Source organism: Lithobates pipiens, unplaced genomic scaffold (genome assembly GCF_037356315.1).
Source record: "Lithobates pipiens isolate NorthernLeopardFrog02 unplaced genomic scaffold, aLitPip1_a1.2 Scaffold_22, whole genome shotgun sequence".
Classification (NCBI taxonomy): Eukaryota; Metazoa; Chordata; class Amphibia; order Anura; family Ranidae; genus Lithobates; species Lithobates pipiens.
Genome location: NW_027507784.1, coordinates 277,124,868 through 277,140,053, shown reverse-complemented (window position 1 = coordinate 277,140,053; position 15,186 = coordinate 277,124,868). Strand labels below are relative to the sequence as shown.

The 15,186-nt window shown below is 48.2% G+C and overlaps 1 protein-coding gene across 2 annotated transcripts in view; it reads left to right on the top strand.

Moving 5' to 3' along the window:
- The first annotated feature begins 6,103 nt into the window (after window positions 1–6,103).
- COG7 (component of oligomeric golgi complex 7) overlaps window positions 6,104–15,186 on the top strand; it is an 80,307-nt gene continuing 71,224 nt past the window's right edge. Inside the window, exons 1-4 of one of the 2 annotated variants that reach the window (XM_077449073.1) lie at window positions 6,104–6,268; window positions 11,040–11,228; window positions 11,319–11,467; window positions 13,371–13,487. In XM_077449073.1, coding sequence (XP_077305199.1) covers window positions 11,063–11,228; window positions 11,319–11,467; window positions 13,371–13,487 — 432 coding nt within the window. In that variant the 5' untranslated portion in view covers window positions 6,104–6,268; window positions 11,040–11,062. Of the gene's footprint in view, window positions 6,273–11,039; window positions 11,229–11,318; window positions 11,468–13,370; window positions 13,488–15,186 lie in introns of both variants that reach the window. The other variant, XM_077449072.1, reaches the window with a different exon arrangement.

Here is a 15,186-nt window from a genome sequence, read left to right as displayed (position 1 = left end):
ACTTAAAGGGGAACCCCTACGCCGAAAACGGCATGGGGGTCCCCCCAAAGTCCATACCAGACCCTTATCCAAGCACGCAGTCTGGCCAGTCAGGAAAGGGGGTGGGGACGAGCGAGCGCCCCCCCCTGAACCGTACCAGGCTGCATTCCCTCAACATGGGGGGTGCTTTGGGGAAGCCCATCCCAAAGCACCTTGTCCCCATGTTGATGAGGACAAGGGCCTCTTCCCGACAACCATGGCCGTTGGTTGTCGGGTCTGCGGGCGGGGGGCTTATCGGAATCCGGGAGCCCCTTTAATAAGGGGGCCCCCAGATCCCGGCCCCCCACCTTATGTGATTGAGTATGGGGTACATGGAAAGTGTTAATAATAAAAACACAACACAGATTTTTAAAGTACTTTATTAGACAGCTTCAGGGGTCTTCTTCCGACTTCGGGAGTCTTCTCGTCTGGCTCCTCTGCTATCTTTTACCGCTAGCTCTTTTACTAGCGGAGGAGCCTGGCTTTCTCCTTCATCGCCGCCCGCCGTCCGGGGGTCTTCTTCTGACTTCGGGGGCCTTGTCCCACTCTTCGCTTCTTCTGCCGGGCCTCCGCTTTCTTCTTCTTCCTTCTTCTCATGTTGACAGGGCCCTCTCTCTGGCTGTAATGGCAGGGATGCGTTGTGCAGTGACTTACATAGGAATAAGGGTCCGGGTCACCGGGTGATGTCACATGGTGACCCCGCCCCTTATGATGTCACAGTCCAATTAGTCCAGACTAATAGAAAGCACTGATTGGCAGCAATAGTAGGCTGCACTGATTGCCACTAATAGGCAGCACTGATTGGCAGCATTTAGTGGCACTGATGGGCACTAATTGGCAGCGCTGAGAGGCAGCACTGGCAGGTGGCACCGATTGGAAACACTGATAGGTGGCATTGGTTGGCACTGATGGGAAACACTGACTGGGACTGACAGGTGGCACTGATTGGACCCAGAAGCTATTAAACACCAGCCAATGATTGGGCTGCTTAAGCAAGGGGGCAGGGCCACATGCACGTAGCGGCCCACCCAGACCCCATCATATTGGCTGATGTTTGATAGCTGCTGGGTCCTGCCCACCCCCAACATCAACGCTCAATTCTGACAGCTGGTCTCTCTCTGCATTCAGTTACATTACATGTCAGTTTCACACACTCAGCGGCTCTGGCAAGCGTCAATATCGGCTCAGTGAAACTGTCTCACAGGCAGCACAGACTGCACACTCACTGGAAGCATCCTTCTACAGAACTCCCACAAGCAGATATTAGGAGACAGACAGCACGGGTGATTAGGGTGTGCCCAGGAACACCCCATGCGCACGCCTATGGATACAGGTAAAACTTGTCACTGCTGGCTGCCACCCTCACCTCCAGGCCCCTTCCCCCTCACCTCTGGTGCCCTTCCCCTATTCCTAACCACCAGGCCCCTTCCCCCTCACCTCTGGGCCCCTTCCTATGCCCCTCATCTCCGGTCCCCTTCTCCTACCACTCACCTCTGGTCCCCTTCCCCTATCACTCACCTTCGGGCCCATTCTCTTACCCCTCACCTTCAGGCCCCTGCCCCTCACTTCTGGCCCCCTTCTCTTACCCCTCACCTCCAGGCCCCTTCCCTTACCCCTCACCTCCAGGGCCCTTCCCTTACCCCTCATTTCCGGTGCCCTTCCGCTCCAGGCCCCTTCCACCTCACCTCCGGTGCCCTTCCTCTCACCTCCAGGCCCCTTCCTGTACCCCTCATCTCTGGTTCCCTTCCCCCTCACCTCAGGCCCCTTCCTATACCCCTCACCGTAGGTGCCCTTCCCATTCCCATCCAGGCCCCTTGCTGTACCCCTCACCTCTGGTCCCCTTCCCTCCTCACCTCTGGTGCCCTCCCCTACCCCTCCGATCCCCCTTCTCTTACCCCTCACCTCCGGGCCCCTTCTCTTACCCCTCGCCTCCGGGCCCCTTCCCTTACCCCTCAACTCCAGGTCCCTTCCTGTACCCCTCACCTCTGGTCCCCTTCATGCACCCCTCACCTCTGTTCCCCTTCCCCTCACCTCCAGTGCCCTCCCCCTCACCTTCAGGCCCCTTCTCTTACTCCTCAACTCTGGTCCCCTTACCTTACCCCCTCACCTCCGGTGCCCTCCCCTACCCCTCACCTCTGATCCCCCTTCAACTACCCCTCACCTCTGGGCCCCTTCCATTACCCCTCACCTCCAGGCCCCTTCCTGAACCCCTCACCTCCGGTCCCCTTCCCCTCCAGGCCTCTTCCACCTCACCTCCGGTGCCCTTCCCCTCAAGGCCCCTTCCTTTACCCCTCATCTCTGGTCCCCTTCCCTCCTCACCTCAGGCCCCTTCCTATACCCCTCACCTTTGGTGCCCTTCCCATTCCCCTTGCTGTACCCCTCACCTCTGGGCCCCTTCCTGTACCCCTCACCTCTGGTCTCGTTCCCCCCTCACCTCCGGTGCCCTCCCCTACCCCTCACCTCTGATCCCCCTTCAACTACCCCTCCCCTTACCTCTCACCTCCGGGCCCCTTCCCTTACCCCTCACCTCCGGGCCCCTTCCCTTACCCCTCACCTCCGGGCCCCTTCCCTTACCCCTTACCTCCGAGCCCCTTCCCTTACCCCTCAACTCCGGGCCCCTTCCTGTACCCCTCACCTCTGGTCCTCTTCCCCTCACCTCCAGGCCCCTTCCTGTTCCCCTTCCCCTCACCTCCAGGCCCCTTCCCCCTCAGCTCCGGTGCCCTCCCCCACTCCTCCTCACCTTCTGGCCCCTTCCCTTACCTCTCACCTCTGGTCCCCTTTCCCCCTCACCTCCGGTGCCCTCCCCTACCCCTCACCTTCAGGCCCCTTCCCTTACCCCTCACCTCTGGTCCCATTTGCCCTCACCTCCGGTGCACTCCTCTACCCCTCACCTCTGATCCCCCTTCAACTACCCCTCACCTCTGGTCCCCTTCCCTTACCTCTCACCTCTGGTCCCCTTCCATTACCCCTCACCTCCCGGTCCCTTCCTGTACCCCTCACCTCTGGTCCTCTTCCCCTCACCTCCAGGCCCCTTCCTGTACCCCTCACTTCTGGTCCTCCTCCCCTCACCTCCAGGCCCCTTCCTGTACCCCTCACCTCTGTTCCTCTTCCCCTCACCTCCCGGCCCCTTCCTGTACCCCTCACCTCTGTTCCTCTTCCCCTCACCTCCCAGCCCCTTCCTCCTCACCTCCGGTTCCCTTTGCCTACCCCTCACCTCTGGTCCCCTTCCCCTCACCTCTGGTCCCCTTTCCCCCTCACCTCCGGTGCCCCCCCCACCCCTCACCTCTGATCCCCCTTCAACTACCCCTCACCTCCAGTCCCCTTCCCTCGCCTCTGGGCCCCTTCCCATACCTCTCACCTCTGGTCCCCTTCCCCCTCACCTCAGGTGTCCTTCTCCTACCTCTCACCTCAAGGCCCCTTCCTGAACCCCTCACCTCCGGTCCCCTTCCCCTCACCTCTAGACCCCTTGTCATACCCCTCACCTCTGGTCCCCTTCCCCTCCGGGCCTCTTCCTGTACCCCTCACCTCCAGGTCCCTCCTCTTCACCTCTAGGCTCCTTCCTGTACCTCTCACCTTCAGACTCCTTCCATTACTCTTCACCTTCCCTTACCCATCCTGTACAACTCACCTCCAAGCCCCTCCTCTTCATCCCCAGGCTCCTCCCCTCTGGACTCTTTCCATTACTCTTCATCTCTGGGCCCCTTTCCCTCACCTCCGGGTCCCTCCTGTACTGCCTAATCCTGAGCCCCTCCCCCTGCACACCCCAGCCGTTCTCTCAGTGTACGGTTCTATTCTCTCCCTCAGTCTGTACACACTTCCCTACAGCACAAACATCATACGGGTCTGGGCGGTAGTGATGTCCAGTTCATGAACGAATCGTTCTTTTGAATCGATTCTTTTCAGTGAACTGGATGAATCGATTCATCTGAGTGAACTGATTCGTTTGAAACAGTTCACTATGCACTCAGTACACAGTAGAGCAGGCCTGGTAATATGATCCTAGAGTGAGAGACCTCGGCCCCTCCCTGCAACCAATCAGCTGACTCACAGCACAGTGACACTCAGGAACTGGATACAAACTTAAAACAAGAGTCAGGAGTACACAGTACACCGAGTTAAATAATCATACAAGTTACCGAGTTAAAGAATCATACAAGTTACCAAGTTAAAGAATCATACAAGTTACCGAGTTAAAGAATCATATCAGTTTTTAGAACCCAGTACACTGAAAGAACCACAAGTCACCACCAGTAAAACAATACCCTAAACCAATGAGGTAGCAGCAGTGATAAGGTGGTACGGACAGCCTAAGGCCCTTTCACACTCGTGCGACTTGTCCTGCGACTTGAAACTGCAAAGTCACATGACAAGTCATAACCCGTGATTTCCTACGAGTTTAGTTCATATCTGTGCGACTTAAAAGTAGTTTTTGTACTACTTTTGTCCGACTTTGATGCGACTTGTGGCAGAGACCTCAAGATTACACAGACATTGCTTCAAGTCATGGCAAAAATCATGGCAAAAGCACTTGACTTTCAAGTCGCACAAGTGTGAAAATAGCCTTAACGATTGAATTTTACTACCAGGGGTACTTCGCCCATGGTAGTGGTAGTAAAATCTGATCATCATTACTGCGCATGCGCTGTAAAGGCTACGGGCAAATCTGATGGCTATCAATGTTAACTGTGAAGTTGGCCCATCAGAATGCAGTTCACATGCACAAAAACCCACTTTTCATTTTGGCTCCATTTCCACTTGTGCAACTTGTCCTGCGACTTTGTACGCTATGAATTCCAATGAGTATTATTCATATCTGTGCAACTTCAAAGTAGTCCCTGCACTACTTTGGTCCCACTTTGATGCAACTTGAGATCCATAGACCTCCGGAATACACAGGCATTGCTTTAAAGTCGCATCAAAATTGCGGCAGAATTGTGCAACTTTCAGGCTGCGTTAGCCTAAAAAGCCTGAAAGTTGCACGATTCTGCCGCGACTTGAAGCAATGCCTGTGTATTCTGGAGGTTTAGGGACCTCGAGTCACATTAAAATGGGACCAAAGTAGTACAGGGACTATTTTGAAGTCGCTGTGACTTGAAGTCGCACAGATATGAATGGTACTCATTGGAAATCGGGTACTTCTTGTCATGCAACTTTGCATTCCAAAGTCACAGGACAAGTTGCACAAGTGGAAACAGAGCCTAAATGAAAAGTGGGGTTTGTGTGCATGTGAACTGCATTCTGGGGCAACTTCACAGTTAACATTGCTATCCATCAAATTTGCGGAAACCTAGGCTCAGGGCCAGTTCACACTGCTGCATCGTGCAAAATCGCATGCAATTTGCACTGCAGTGCAAATCACAGGCAATGTCCATGCAATGCGATTTCAGCCATACAGATAGTATGGCTGAAATCGTATCGCATTTGGACTAAACTCGCACAGGACCCTTTTTTTGGTCCGCACCAGAATCGTATCGCATTGGCACCCATGCAATCTGATTCATGTCCAAACTGACACTTTTGCAGTGCGACATGTGAGCTGAAATGGGGGTGTCATTAACATTGTATGACATTCCCCAGCAGTTTGCATATGTCATTGTAAACTGTTGTGCGAGTCGGGTGCGATGCAGGAACCCGTAGTGGAATTGCAGGGTTTCCGCATTGCACAAGTGTGAACCCAGCCTAACACAGCTGTTTGTGTATCACCAAAATTCATGACACTGAGCTAATGTGACAACAATAGGCTTGTGCTCTGCACCAATCAACTAAATCAAAATAAACGTCCCCAGGACCTGCCAACCTTCTGTGTGAATCACTCTTCTGATTTTAATCATTTAATGTGGTTGAATCAGAGCTTCGGTTCACTTGCTTGTCAGTAGACTCAGCAAGTGAACCGAAGAATCGATTCATTGAATCGGTTCATTTCAGTGAGCAGTTCGAAATGAACCGATTCACTTTAAAGATCCGGACTTCCCATCACTACTGGGCGGCCTCAAGGATCGGAGTCCCATACAGAACATATCATCCCACCAATCACACTCTCTTCTATCTCCTCACTCCGAATGCATCGCGCCCCGCCCCTTCTACACACAGCAGGGCACATTGTGACTTCTCACAACTACCAATAAAGTTGGATGGACAGGAACTGATGTCACGCGTCGTGTCACCATGGCTCCTGTGGCCATCCAGGAAGTGTAGCGGAGGCAGGAATCCCCGGCAGCCGGAGAAGTGGGTGAGGGGCCGAGTGTCACCGGTAGGTAGGTCTGCAGAGTGACTTGTAGAAGATTATACACGGGGCTCATGTTATCTGCTGAGGAGGTACAGAGAGGTGTCATGTCTGAGTGTAGGGATGAGGGATGATCAGAGAGGGGTCATGTCCGAGTGGAGGGATGATCAGAGAGGTGTCATGTCCGAGTGTAGGGATGATCAGAGAGGTGTCATGTCTGAGTGTAGGGATGAGGGATGATCAGAAAGGGGTCATGTCCGAGTGGAGGGATGATCAGAGAGGGGTCATGTCCGAGTGGAGGGATGATCAGAGAGGGGTCATGTCCGAGTGGAGGGATGATCAGAGAGGGGTCATGTCCGAGTGGAGGGATGATCAGAGAGGGGTCATGTCCGAGTGGAGGGATGATCAGAGAGGGGTCATGTCCGAGTGGAGGGATGATCAGAGAGGGGTCATGTCCGAGTGGAGGGATGATCAGAGAGGGGTCATGTCCGAGTGGAGGGATGATCAGAGAGGGGTCATGTCCGAGTGGAGGGATGATCAGAGAGGGGTCATGTCCGAGTGGAGGGATGATCAGAGAGGGGTCATGTCCGAGTGGAGGGATGATCAGAGAGGGGTCATGTCCGAGTGGAGGGATGATCAGAGAGGGGTCATGTCCGAGTGGAGGGATGATCAGAGAGGGGTCATGTCCGAGTGGAGGGATGATCAGAGAGGGGTCATGTCCGAGTGGAGGGATGATCAGGGAGGTGTCATGTCTGAGTGTAGGGATGAGGGATGATCAGAAGTGTCATGTCCGAGTGTAGGGATGAGAGATGATCAGAGGTGTCATGCCCAAGTGTAGGGATGAGGGATGATCAGAGGTGTCATGCCCAAGTGTAGGGATGAGGGATGATCAGAGGTGTCATGTCCGAGTGTAGGGATGAGAGATGATCAGAGGTGTCATGCCCAAGTGTAGGGATGAGGGATGATCAGAGGTGTCATGCCCAAGTGTAGGGATGAGGGATGATCAGAGGTGTCATGCCCAAGTGTAGGGATGAGGGATGATCAGAGGTGTCATGCCCAAGTGTAGGGATGAGGGATGATCAGAGGTGTCATGCCCAAGTGTAGGGATGAGGGATGATCAGAGGTGTCATGCCCAAGTGTAGGGATGAGGGATGATCAGAGGTGTCATGTCCGAGTGTCGGCGTGACCAGTAGTCTTCTTCTTTGTGTTTCAGGGTGGATGCATTGCTGACTGCTGTAGTTCTGTAGTGAATGTGTACAGTGTAGCACATAGTGTTGTGCATTAATGCATATGTATGCCTGCACATTACCACAATGCTCTAGTGTGAAGCTAGCTTTAGGAGAGGAATCTAGTATAAGACTAAGAAGACAGAGCAGTAAGGCTTGCCTGAGCCAGCCCACATTTGTTTTAACCAGACATGAAAGAAGCGGATGCTAAGATGGCAAAGGCTGGTGTCCATTGTGTCGGGGGCAGTTGAGTGGCTTTGCTTTTCATTACAAAGCAAGGCACTGTTATTAGACAAGTGGTTAGGGGGGTGGTAAACATGTGTGGTGGTTAAGCCACATTTTTACTGCCCCCCGCTTAACCCGCAATAGGCAATGGAAAGAGCTGTTTATATGCTACTGTCGCAATGCTTTCTGCCTGTGGCAACAGTGCACATGTATGTGGTGCATTTTCCGGCAAACATGGGATTAAAACAGGCAGTGGGAAGGTGGCGCATTGCCTTCTCCCCACCTGTCCTTCCAGTGTCTACAGGCAAAGTTAAGCCTGCGGAGACGGTGTGAACGAGCCCTGAGGGTTTGTAGCTTACTTCACATCAGTTTTGCATTCACTATTTCTACTATGAGGTCCACCCTAAAGTGGACCTTCCGCTCATCGGAACCCTCCCCCCCTCCGGCGCCACAATTGGCACCTTTCAGGGGGGAGGGGGGTGCAGATACCTGTACAGTACAGGTATCTGCACCCACTTCCGGGATAGCTCTCTGCGGAAAGGTGCGTAGATTACGCCCCTTTCGGCAAGTGCCCGCCCCTTTCCGCAAGTGCCCCGCTGCCTGCTGGGAAACACACAGATCCCAGAGGCAGCGGGGACCGTCCTTATTGCACAGCGCGACTCGCGCATGCGCAGTAGGGAACCAGGAAATGAAGCCGAAAGGCTCCATTTCCTGATTCCCATACCCAAGATGGCGGCGGCAGCACTCGAGAGACGATCTAGAGATCGGCTTCGGGTGCCGACATCGCGGGCGCGCTGGACAGGTAAGTGTCACTATTTTAAAAGTCAGCAGCTGCAGTATTTGTAGCTGCTGGCTTTTAAAAAAAAAAAAAACGCGGAGTCCCGGTGGACTCCCGCTTTAACTGTTTCATAAAAAGGGCACAATTTTAAATTTGCAAATATTGAATATGTACGAACTCAGTTTAGTTTTATCTTCTGTGTTTAGGCAAACATTGGGGAACTTTGTGTGGCTTATATCCACTAAATGACTTTAGTCTATTTTTCCAAAAATGTCGTTCTTCTAAATATCTGCGTAAACATCATGGAATGTGCCAAGGAAACCGCAGCACCTTTCGTTTTACACAACCTGGGCTTTCAGAAACGATATGATGGTGGGGGGTCATTTTACCAACTTCCAAGGCCTACAGTATAGAAGGGGAATTAAAAGCAGTGAAATGGTTAAAGACAAGCTAGCAGAAAGGTAGGAAGCTTTTAGGCCCCATGTACACGAAATGCTGATAAACGATAAACGGACGTTCGGAGGCAGTTGGGCGCTTTTTTTCAACTGCCCCTGGACTCATTCAATGTTATCCTATGTGACCATGTACACAATCTCGTTTATTGCTGTTTTTAGACAGTTGCGTTTTAACAGCGTTTCTTCGAAAGCAAAAAAATGGGTTCAGACGCCGAAGATTTCCGAAGTTTCAGACGTCAAAAGCGGTAACCCTCATTTAGCCGCATTTCATTTATAGGCGTTTTTTCGTTTTTGGCCATTTTAAAAAGAAGGAAAAAAAAAATAAATATATATATATATATATATATATATATATATATATATATATATATATATATATATATATATATATATATATATATATAAATATATAAATTTTTTTTTAAACGCTAAATGCAGCATGTAAACACGGCAAAACGGACGTTTTAAACGCGCCAAGTTAAATTGTTCAGGAGAGGTTGTAAAAACGTCCCATTTACATGGGGCCTTAATGTAGAAGAAAAATGTCTGAAGTCTGCTCAGAGTGTCTGAAAAGTATAAAGCTTTCTAGGTGGTTTACCTTGTTATCTCAGCAGTCCATCAGGAAATGTGTCGGCTGTAAAACTAGATATAGATGGATCGAAATTTGGGTGGTTCAGCTGAGAATGGCTACATTTTGATACATCAATAGCCATTCCCCAACAATAGATGTCGATCTAATAATCGACTTCTGTCCACTCGGTCCAGTCACAAAAAAAAAAAAGGTAAGTATACAGATCTTTTATACACAGGGTGGGCAAGAGGAAGGGGAAAGGAACTTTAACCCCTTGCCGACTGGCTCAGGCCAATATACATCGGCACTTACAGGCATATTAACTGCATTTTACTGTACCTGCTCTTTAAGACGCGGCATTGTGGGCGCACGTGTACCCACTGCGAGCTCCATGAGTGTGATCGGGGGTCCCGACACAATGTCCGCGAGGATACCTGCGATCATCTCGCGGAGAGGAAGAACAGGGAAATGCTGATGTATTTCAAGCATTTCCCCATTCTTCCTAGTGACAGGACACTGATCACAGCTCCCTGTTATTGGCAGCAGTGATCAGTGTCACGTAACACGTAGCCCATTCCCCCCCCCCCCCCCCCCCGCACATTTACATTTACACAGTAATTAGTGCATTTTTAATCGCACTGATTGCTGTATAAATGACAATGGTCCCAAAATAGCACCAAAAGTGTCTGATTTGCCCGCAATAATGTCGCAGATCACCGCGATTACTAGTAAAAAAAAAAAATATTAATAAAAGTATAATATATAAAACTATCCTCTATTTTTTAGACGCTATAACTTTTGCGCAAACCAATCAATATACGCTTATTGTGATATAATTTTATTTAATTTTTTTACCAAAAATATGTAGAAGAATAAGTATCGGCCTAAACTGAGGGAAAAAAAGTTTTTATATATACTTTTTGGGGATATTTATTATAGCAAAAAGTTATTTTTTTTTCAAAATTGTTGCTCTTTTTTTGTTTATACCAAAAAAATAAAAACCACAGAGCTGATCAAATACCACCAAAAAAAGCTCTATTTGTGGGGAAAAAAACGTAAATTTTGTATGAGAGCCACATCGCACGACCGCGCAATTATCAGTTAAATGGACGCAGTGCCAGATCGCAAAAACGCCCTGGTCTTTGGCCAACCAAATGGTCCGGGGCTGAAGTGGTTAATTGGGCTTTTACGGTAATGTGTAGTTTTTATTTCTTTGTTTAAGGTACTTATATAGCGCTTTACATATATATTGTACATTCACATCAGTCCCTGCCCTCAAGGAGCTTACAATTTAAGGTCCCTAACACACGTTCATACATATACATAGTAGGGCCAATTTTTAGATGGGATCCAATTAACCTACCAGCATGTCTTTGGAGTTAAAGGGAGAATCCACACAGGCCTAGGAAGAACATGCAGCCTCCAGGCAGGTAGTGCCATGGTGGGGTTTCAAACCAATGACCCTAATGCTGCTAGATAGAAGTGCTAACCACTTGGCCATTCATAAATGATCTGTTATCCCTTGTTTGTGGTTCTTTCATAGCCCCCCCAGGTGTGTCCTGTGCAATGGATTTCTCCCGCTTTCTAGCAGATGACTTTGAGGTGAAGGACTGGGTGAATGCCGCCTTTAAGTCGGTACAGAAAGATGCTCCCGGAAAGGTAGATGCACACGCTGCAACCTTAGTTATGAAACTACAGCTCTTCATCCAGGAGGTGAACAACTCAGTTGAAGGTATTATAATAATTTTTTTATTTTTTTTTTCTAAGTTGTAGTGTTAATTTATGGGAGCGCTAATGACTGTGGTCCCTTTTTTTCCTATAGAAAGTAGCCATCAGGCTCTGCAGAACATGCCAAGAGTCCTGCGTGATATAGAGGCCCTCAGACAGGAGGCCGCCTTCCTAAAGGAACAAATGATTCTCGTCAAAGAAGATATAAAGAAGTTTGAGCAGGATACCGCCCAGTCCATGCAGGTCAGCATTGAGAGGCTCTTCTTTATTATTTCTGGACATAAGGGGTTATTTACGAAAGACAGATCCACTTTGCACTTCAAGTGAAGTTGCAGTAGATCTGAGGGGGACATGCAAGGAAAATAAAAAAACAGCAAAAAACAACATGATTGGATGATAAAATCAGCAGAGCTTCCCCTCTTTTCAGATATTCCCCCTCATTTCAGATCTACAGCAACTGCACTTCCAATTGCACTTACAAGTGTACTGGCAGTGCACTTGTAGTGCAAAGTGGATTTGCCTTTCGTAAATAACCCCTGTAGACTTCACAAATTTCAGCCGCTCAGCTTGCTAGAGACAAGAGAAAATCGCTTGATTCCATTTAAGCCCCTTTTACAGGGGCGATACCATCAGGTCTGCCGGTCAGTTTTTCAGTGTGTTGATTATAATCAATAAATCATCAATGCTAATTGAATAAAGATTATTATACATCCTTCACCAAGGTAGACATTGGGATTGATTTACTAAAACTGGAGAGTGCAAAAAAGAAACCAATCGGCTTCCAGGTTTTTTTTTTTTTTTTCAACTTTCCATCTGTTAAATCCTCTGCTCTTGTTGTTTTAACTTTGGATAGTAAAACATTTTTTTTTCATACACTAAATACCTTCTACAGCCCAGTTCCTGTTTCTTGTTAAGAAAAAAAAAAGCCTAGGCCTGTGATGGCGAACCTTGGCACCCCAGATGTTTTGGAACTACATTTCCCATGATGCTCATACACTCTGCAGAATAGGTGAGCATCATGGGAAATGCCAAGGTTCGTCATCATGCAGATTTCTCTCTTTTTATTACAAATTATGTGAGCAGACTGCAGTTCCTCCTTAAGTGAATAAGCTGAAGTTAGAAGCTGATTGGCTACCATGCAGAGCTGCACCAGATTTTGCACTCTCCAGTTTTACTAAACCCCACTGTGCCTTCTCAACATAGAAACTGGCACATTGGAATTGTAACATATAAAGCACGCCAATGGATCAGCAATCAACATACAGTAATTCCTGGGAATGAACTGTATATCATTAAGTAGAATAATCTATCGATTTATATTGATATATTTTCAGTAATTACAACTGCCACATGCACATGTGCTTTTTTTGCTTGCAAGGGTCCCTTTGCGTTTTTCCTGTATAGAAACTGTTAACTAAGCTATTCTTCGTATGTGGCCTACCTACAGTATATACTGTTATGGGAAGTGGTCGAACAAACGTAGCTACTTGGGGGAGTTCCCAGTATTTAGATACCAATATTTACTCATCACTACTCTAACCCATTGATGTTGCCTGGTGTATCTTGTGATCAGTTCCACCATATGTCTTTATTTTGGTTCGCCTAACCCGTGACAACAGAGAGAAAATCGCTAGATTCTTCCCACCCAAGCCAAACGGCATGGATAGAGGAATCTCCAAGGGACCCACAGCCGCTGGCACTGTTGGACAGAAACTGCAGGTGCTATCCAGCCAATCATTTTCTACCTGGTTTGGTTTGTTTTCAAATCGACTTTTGGTGCTTGCAGGGTCACCCAAATCTGACTGCCCAATCTCCCAAAATTGAAGCTGTGGGTGACTCTGCGATTCTAGCCATTTGTGAAAGTTTGAAACAAAGTGATGTGCCAAGTATGTATAAAATGTAGAAAGAGATTGCCTCTCCTGATAGCTAAACTGATGGAATGAAAGATATAATTGGCTGCTGCACATCACTGTTACCAATGCAGTTGCAATTTAAATTCAGTTACCACATCTAAGGACCAGTAATCTGATACAGTATGTATGTATGTATATATATATATATATATAATATATATATTTTTTTTTATTCAGTCTGGGATTTATAAAATACATTTTAATATCTGCTTACATGACCGTTCTCTGTGCAGGTCCTAGTGGAAATGGATAAAGTAAAATCACGCATGCAGTTAGCGGAGGAATCCCTGCAGGAAGCTGATAAGTGGAGTACGCTTAGTGCAGACATTGAGGAAACCTTTAAAACTCAGGTGAGTTCCCTGTGGTATATGCTTGAACACATCATTATTTTTATTTATCTCACTTCTGCTAGGATAAAAGTGGTTCTTTTGCAAAGATTAAAAGTCAGTAGCTGCAAAAGCTGGAGCTGCTGTCTTGGTCCAAGGATCCAGCACCATCCTCGCCTAGTCTTGTTCTTCACCAGTCTTCAGGTCCCTGGTGCCGGAATGTTAACTTGTAGGCATCTGTAGAAAAACAGGGAGGGGGCACAGACCTTGTGCATTACCAAAGATAACATTTTATTTAGCTAAAGTAAACACAAAAATAATACTCACAAACGTTTAAAAGGGCTTAATGTTGCTCCAAAAATTTGGAACCGTGTCTTATAAACGCCTGTAACCTGGACCAGATGTTAGGAGGAACCAGATGGCATCGCAAACGGATTACACGTTAAGAGGGAGTACCCTCTTCAGCGATAGCCCTGTTAGGTTCCTCCTATATCCATTCACCTAGGTAAGTATGATTCCAAAATAAAAACAAATCCCATGATTCTCTTTTAAGGGAAAGTACAATTATCCTTTTTCTCCCCTGACTTAAACAAACCCCCTCCTGCACTAAATGTGTTATTACTTGAATCGGAGGACTAATGCCGCCTACACACGAGCGGATTGTATGGCGTACTTAGTTTGTCATACAATCCGACGGACAATCCGTCGTAGTTTCCACTGAACGGACTTGACCACACACGGATGCACAAACAGTCCGTCGAAAGCTTGCGCGATGACGTGTACAGCACGTACGACGGGACTAGAAATAGGAAGTCCAAGACACAGCAAAGCACCCTTCCGCCGTGTAAATCCTTTCTGGGCATGCGCCATTCTTAGTCCGTCGAACTAGCATACTGACGACCGTATTGTCCGCTGAAACCAAAGTACGACGGACAGAATTTCGAAAAAACCGAAATTCTTAGTACTCCGGACTGCACGCTGAAAAAGTCCGCTGAAGCCCACACACGAGCGGTTTGTCCGCTGAAATGTGTTTCGACGGACTAAGTACGCCATACAATCCGCTCGTGTGTACGCGGCATTAGGCCTACAAGAATCTTGAGATCCTCTAGCTAATGTCTTCTTTCCTTTAGCTGTGGCTGTTTTTTAGAACCTCCACAGACTTTGGAATAGAACAGAGGTTCTACTGTGCAGGCACAGACAGGGGAAACAAAAATTTGGCCAACGTTGTTGAAGGTGGACCCCAAGCGCTTGATTGGGGAAGTATATAAAGATTCAATAAGGGCATGTCACACTCGCATTTCGATTCTTCTGTTTTCTCATTTTACACCAGTCAGCCATAACATTATGGCCACCACCACTACCACAACCAGTAAAGGCATGGACTCCACCTGACTTCTGAAGGTATGTGGTATCTGGCACCAAGACGTCAGTAGCAGATCCTTTAAGTCCTCTAAGTTGCGAGGTGGGGCTTCCATGGAACAATCTTGTTTTTCCAGCACATCACTCAGATGCTCAGCTGGACTGAAACCTGGAGAGTTTGGAGATGAAGTCAACACCTCAAACTCATTGGGGTTGATTTACTAAACCTGGAGAGTGCAAAGTCTGGTGCAGCTGTGCATGGTAGCCAATCAGCTTCTAAAGTCAGCTTGTTAAGCTTTGACAAAATACCTGAAAGCTGATTGGTTTCAGTGCAGAGCTGCACCAGATTTTGCACTCTCTAGTT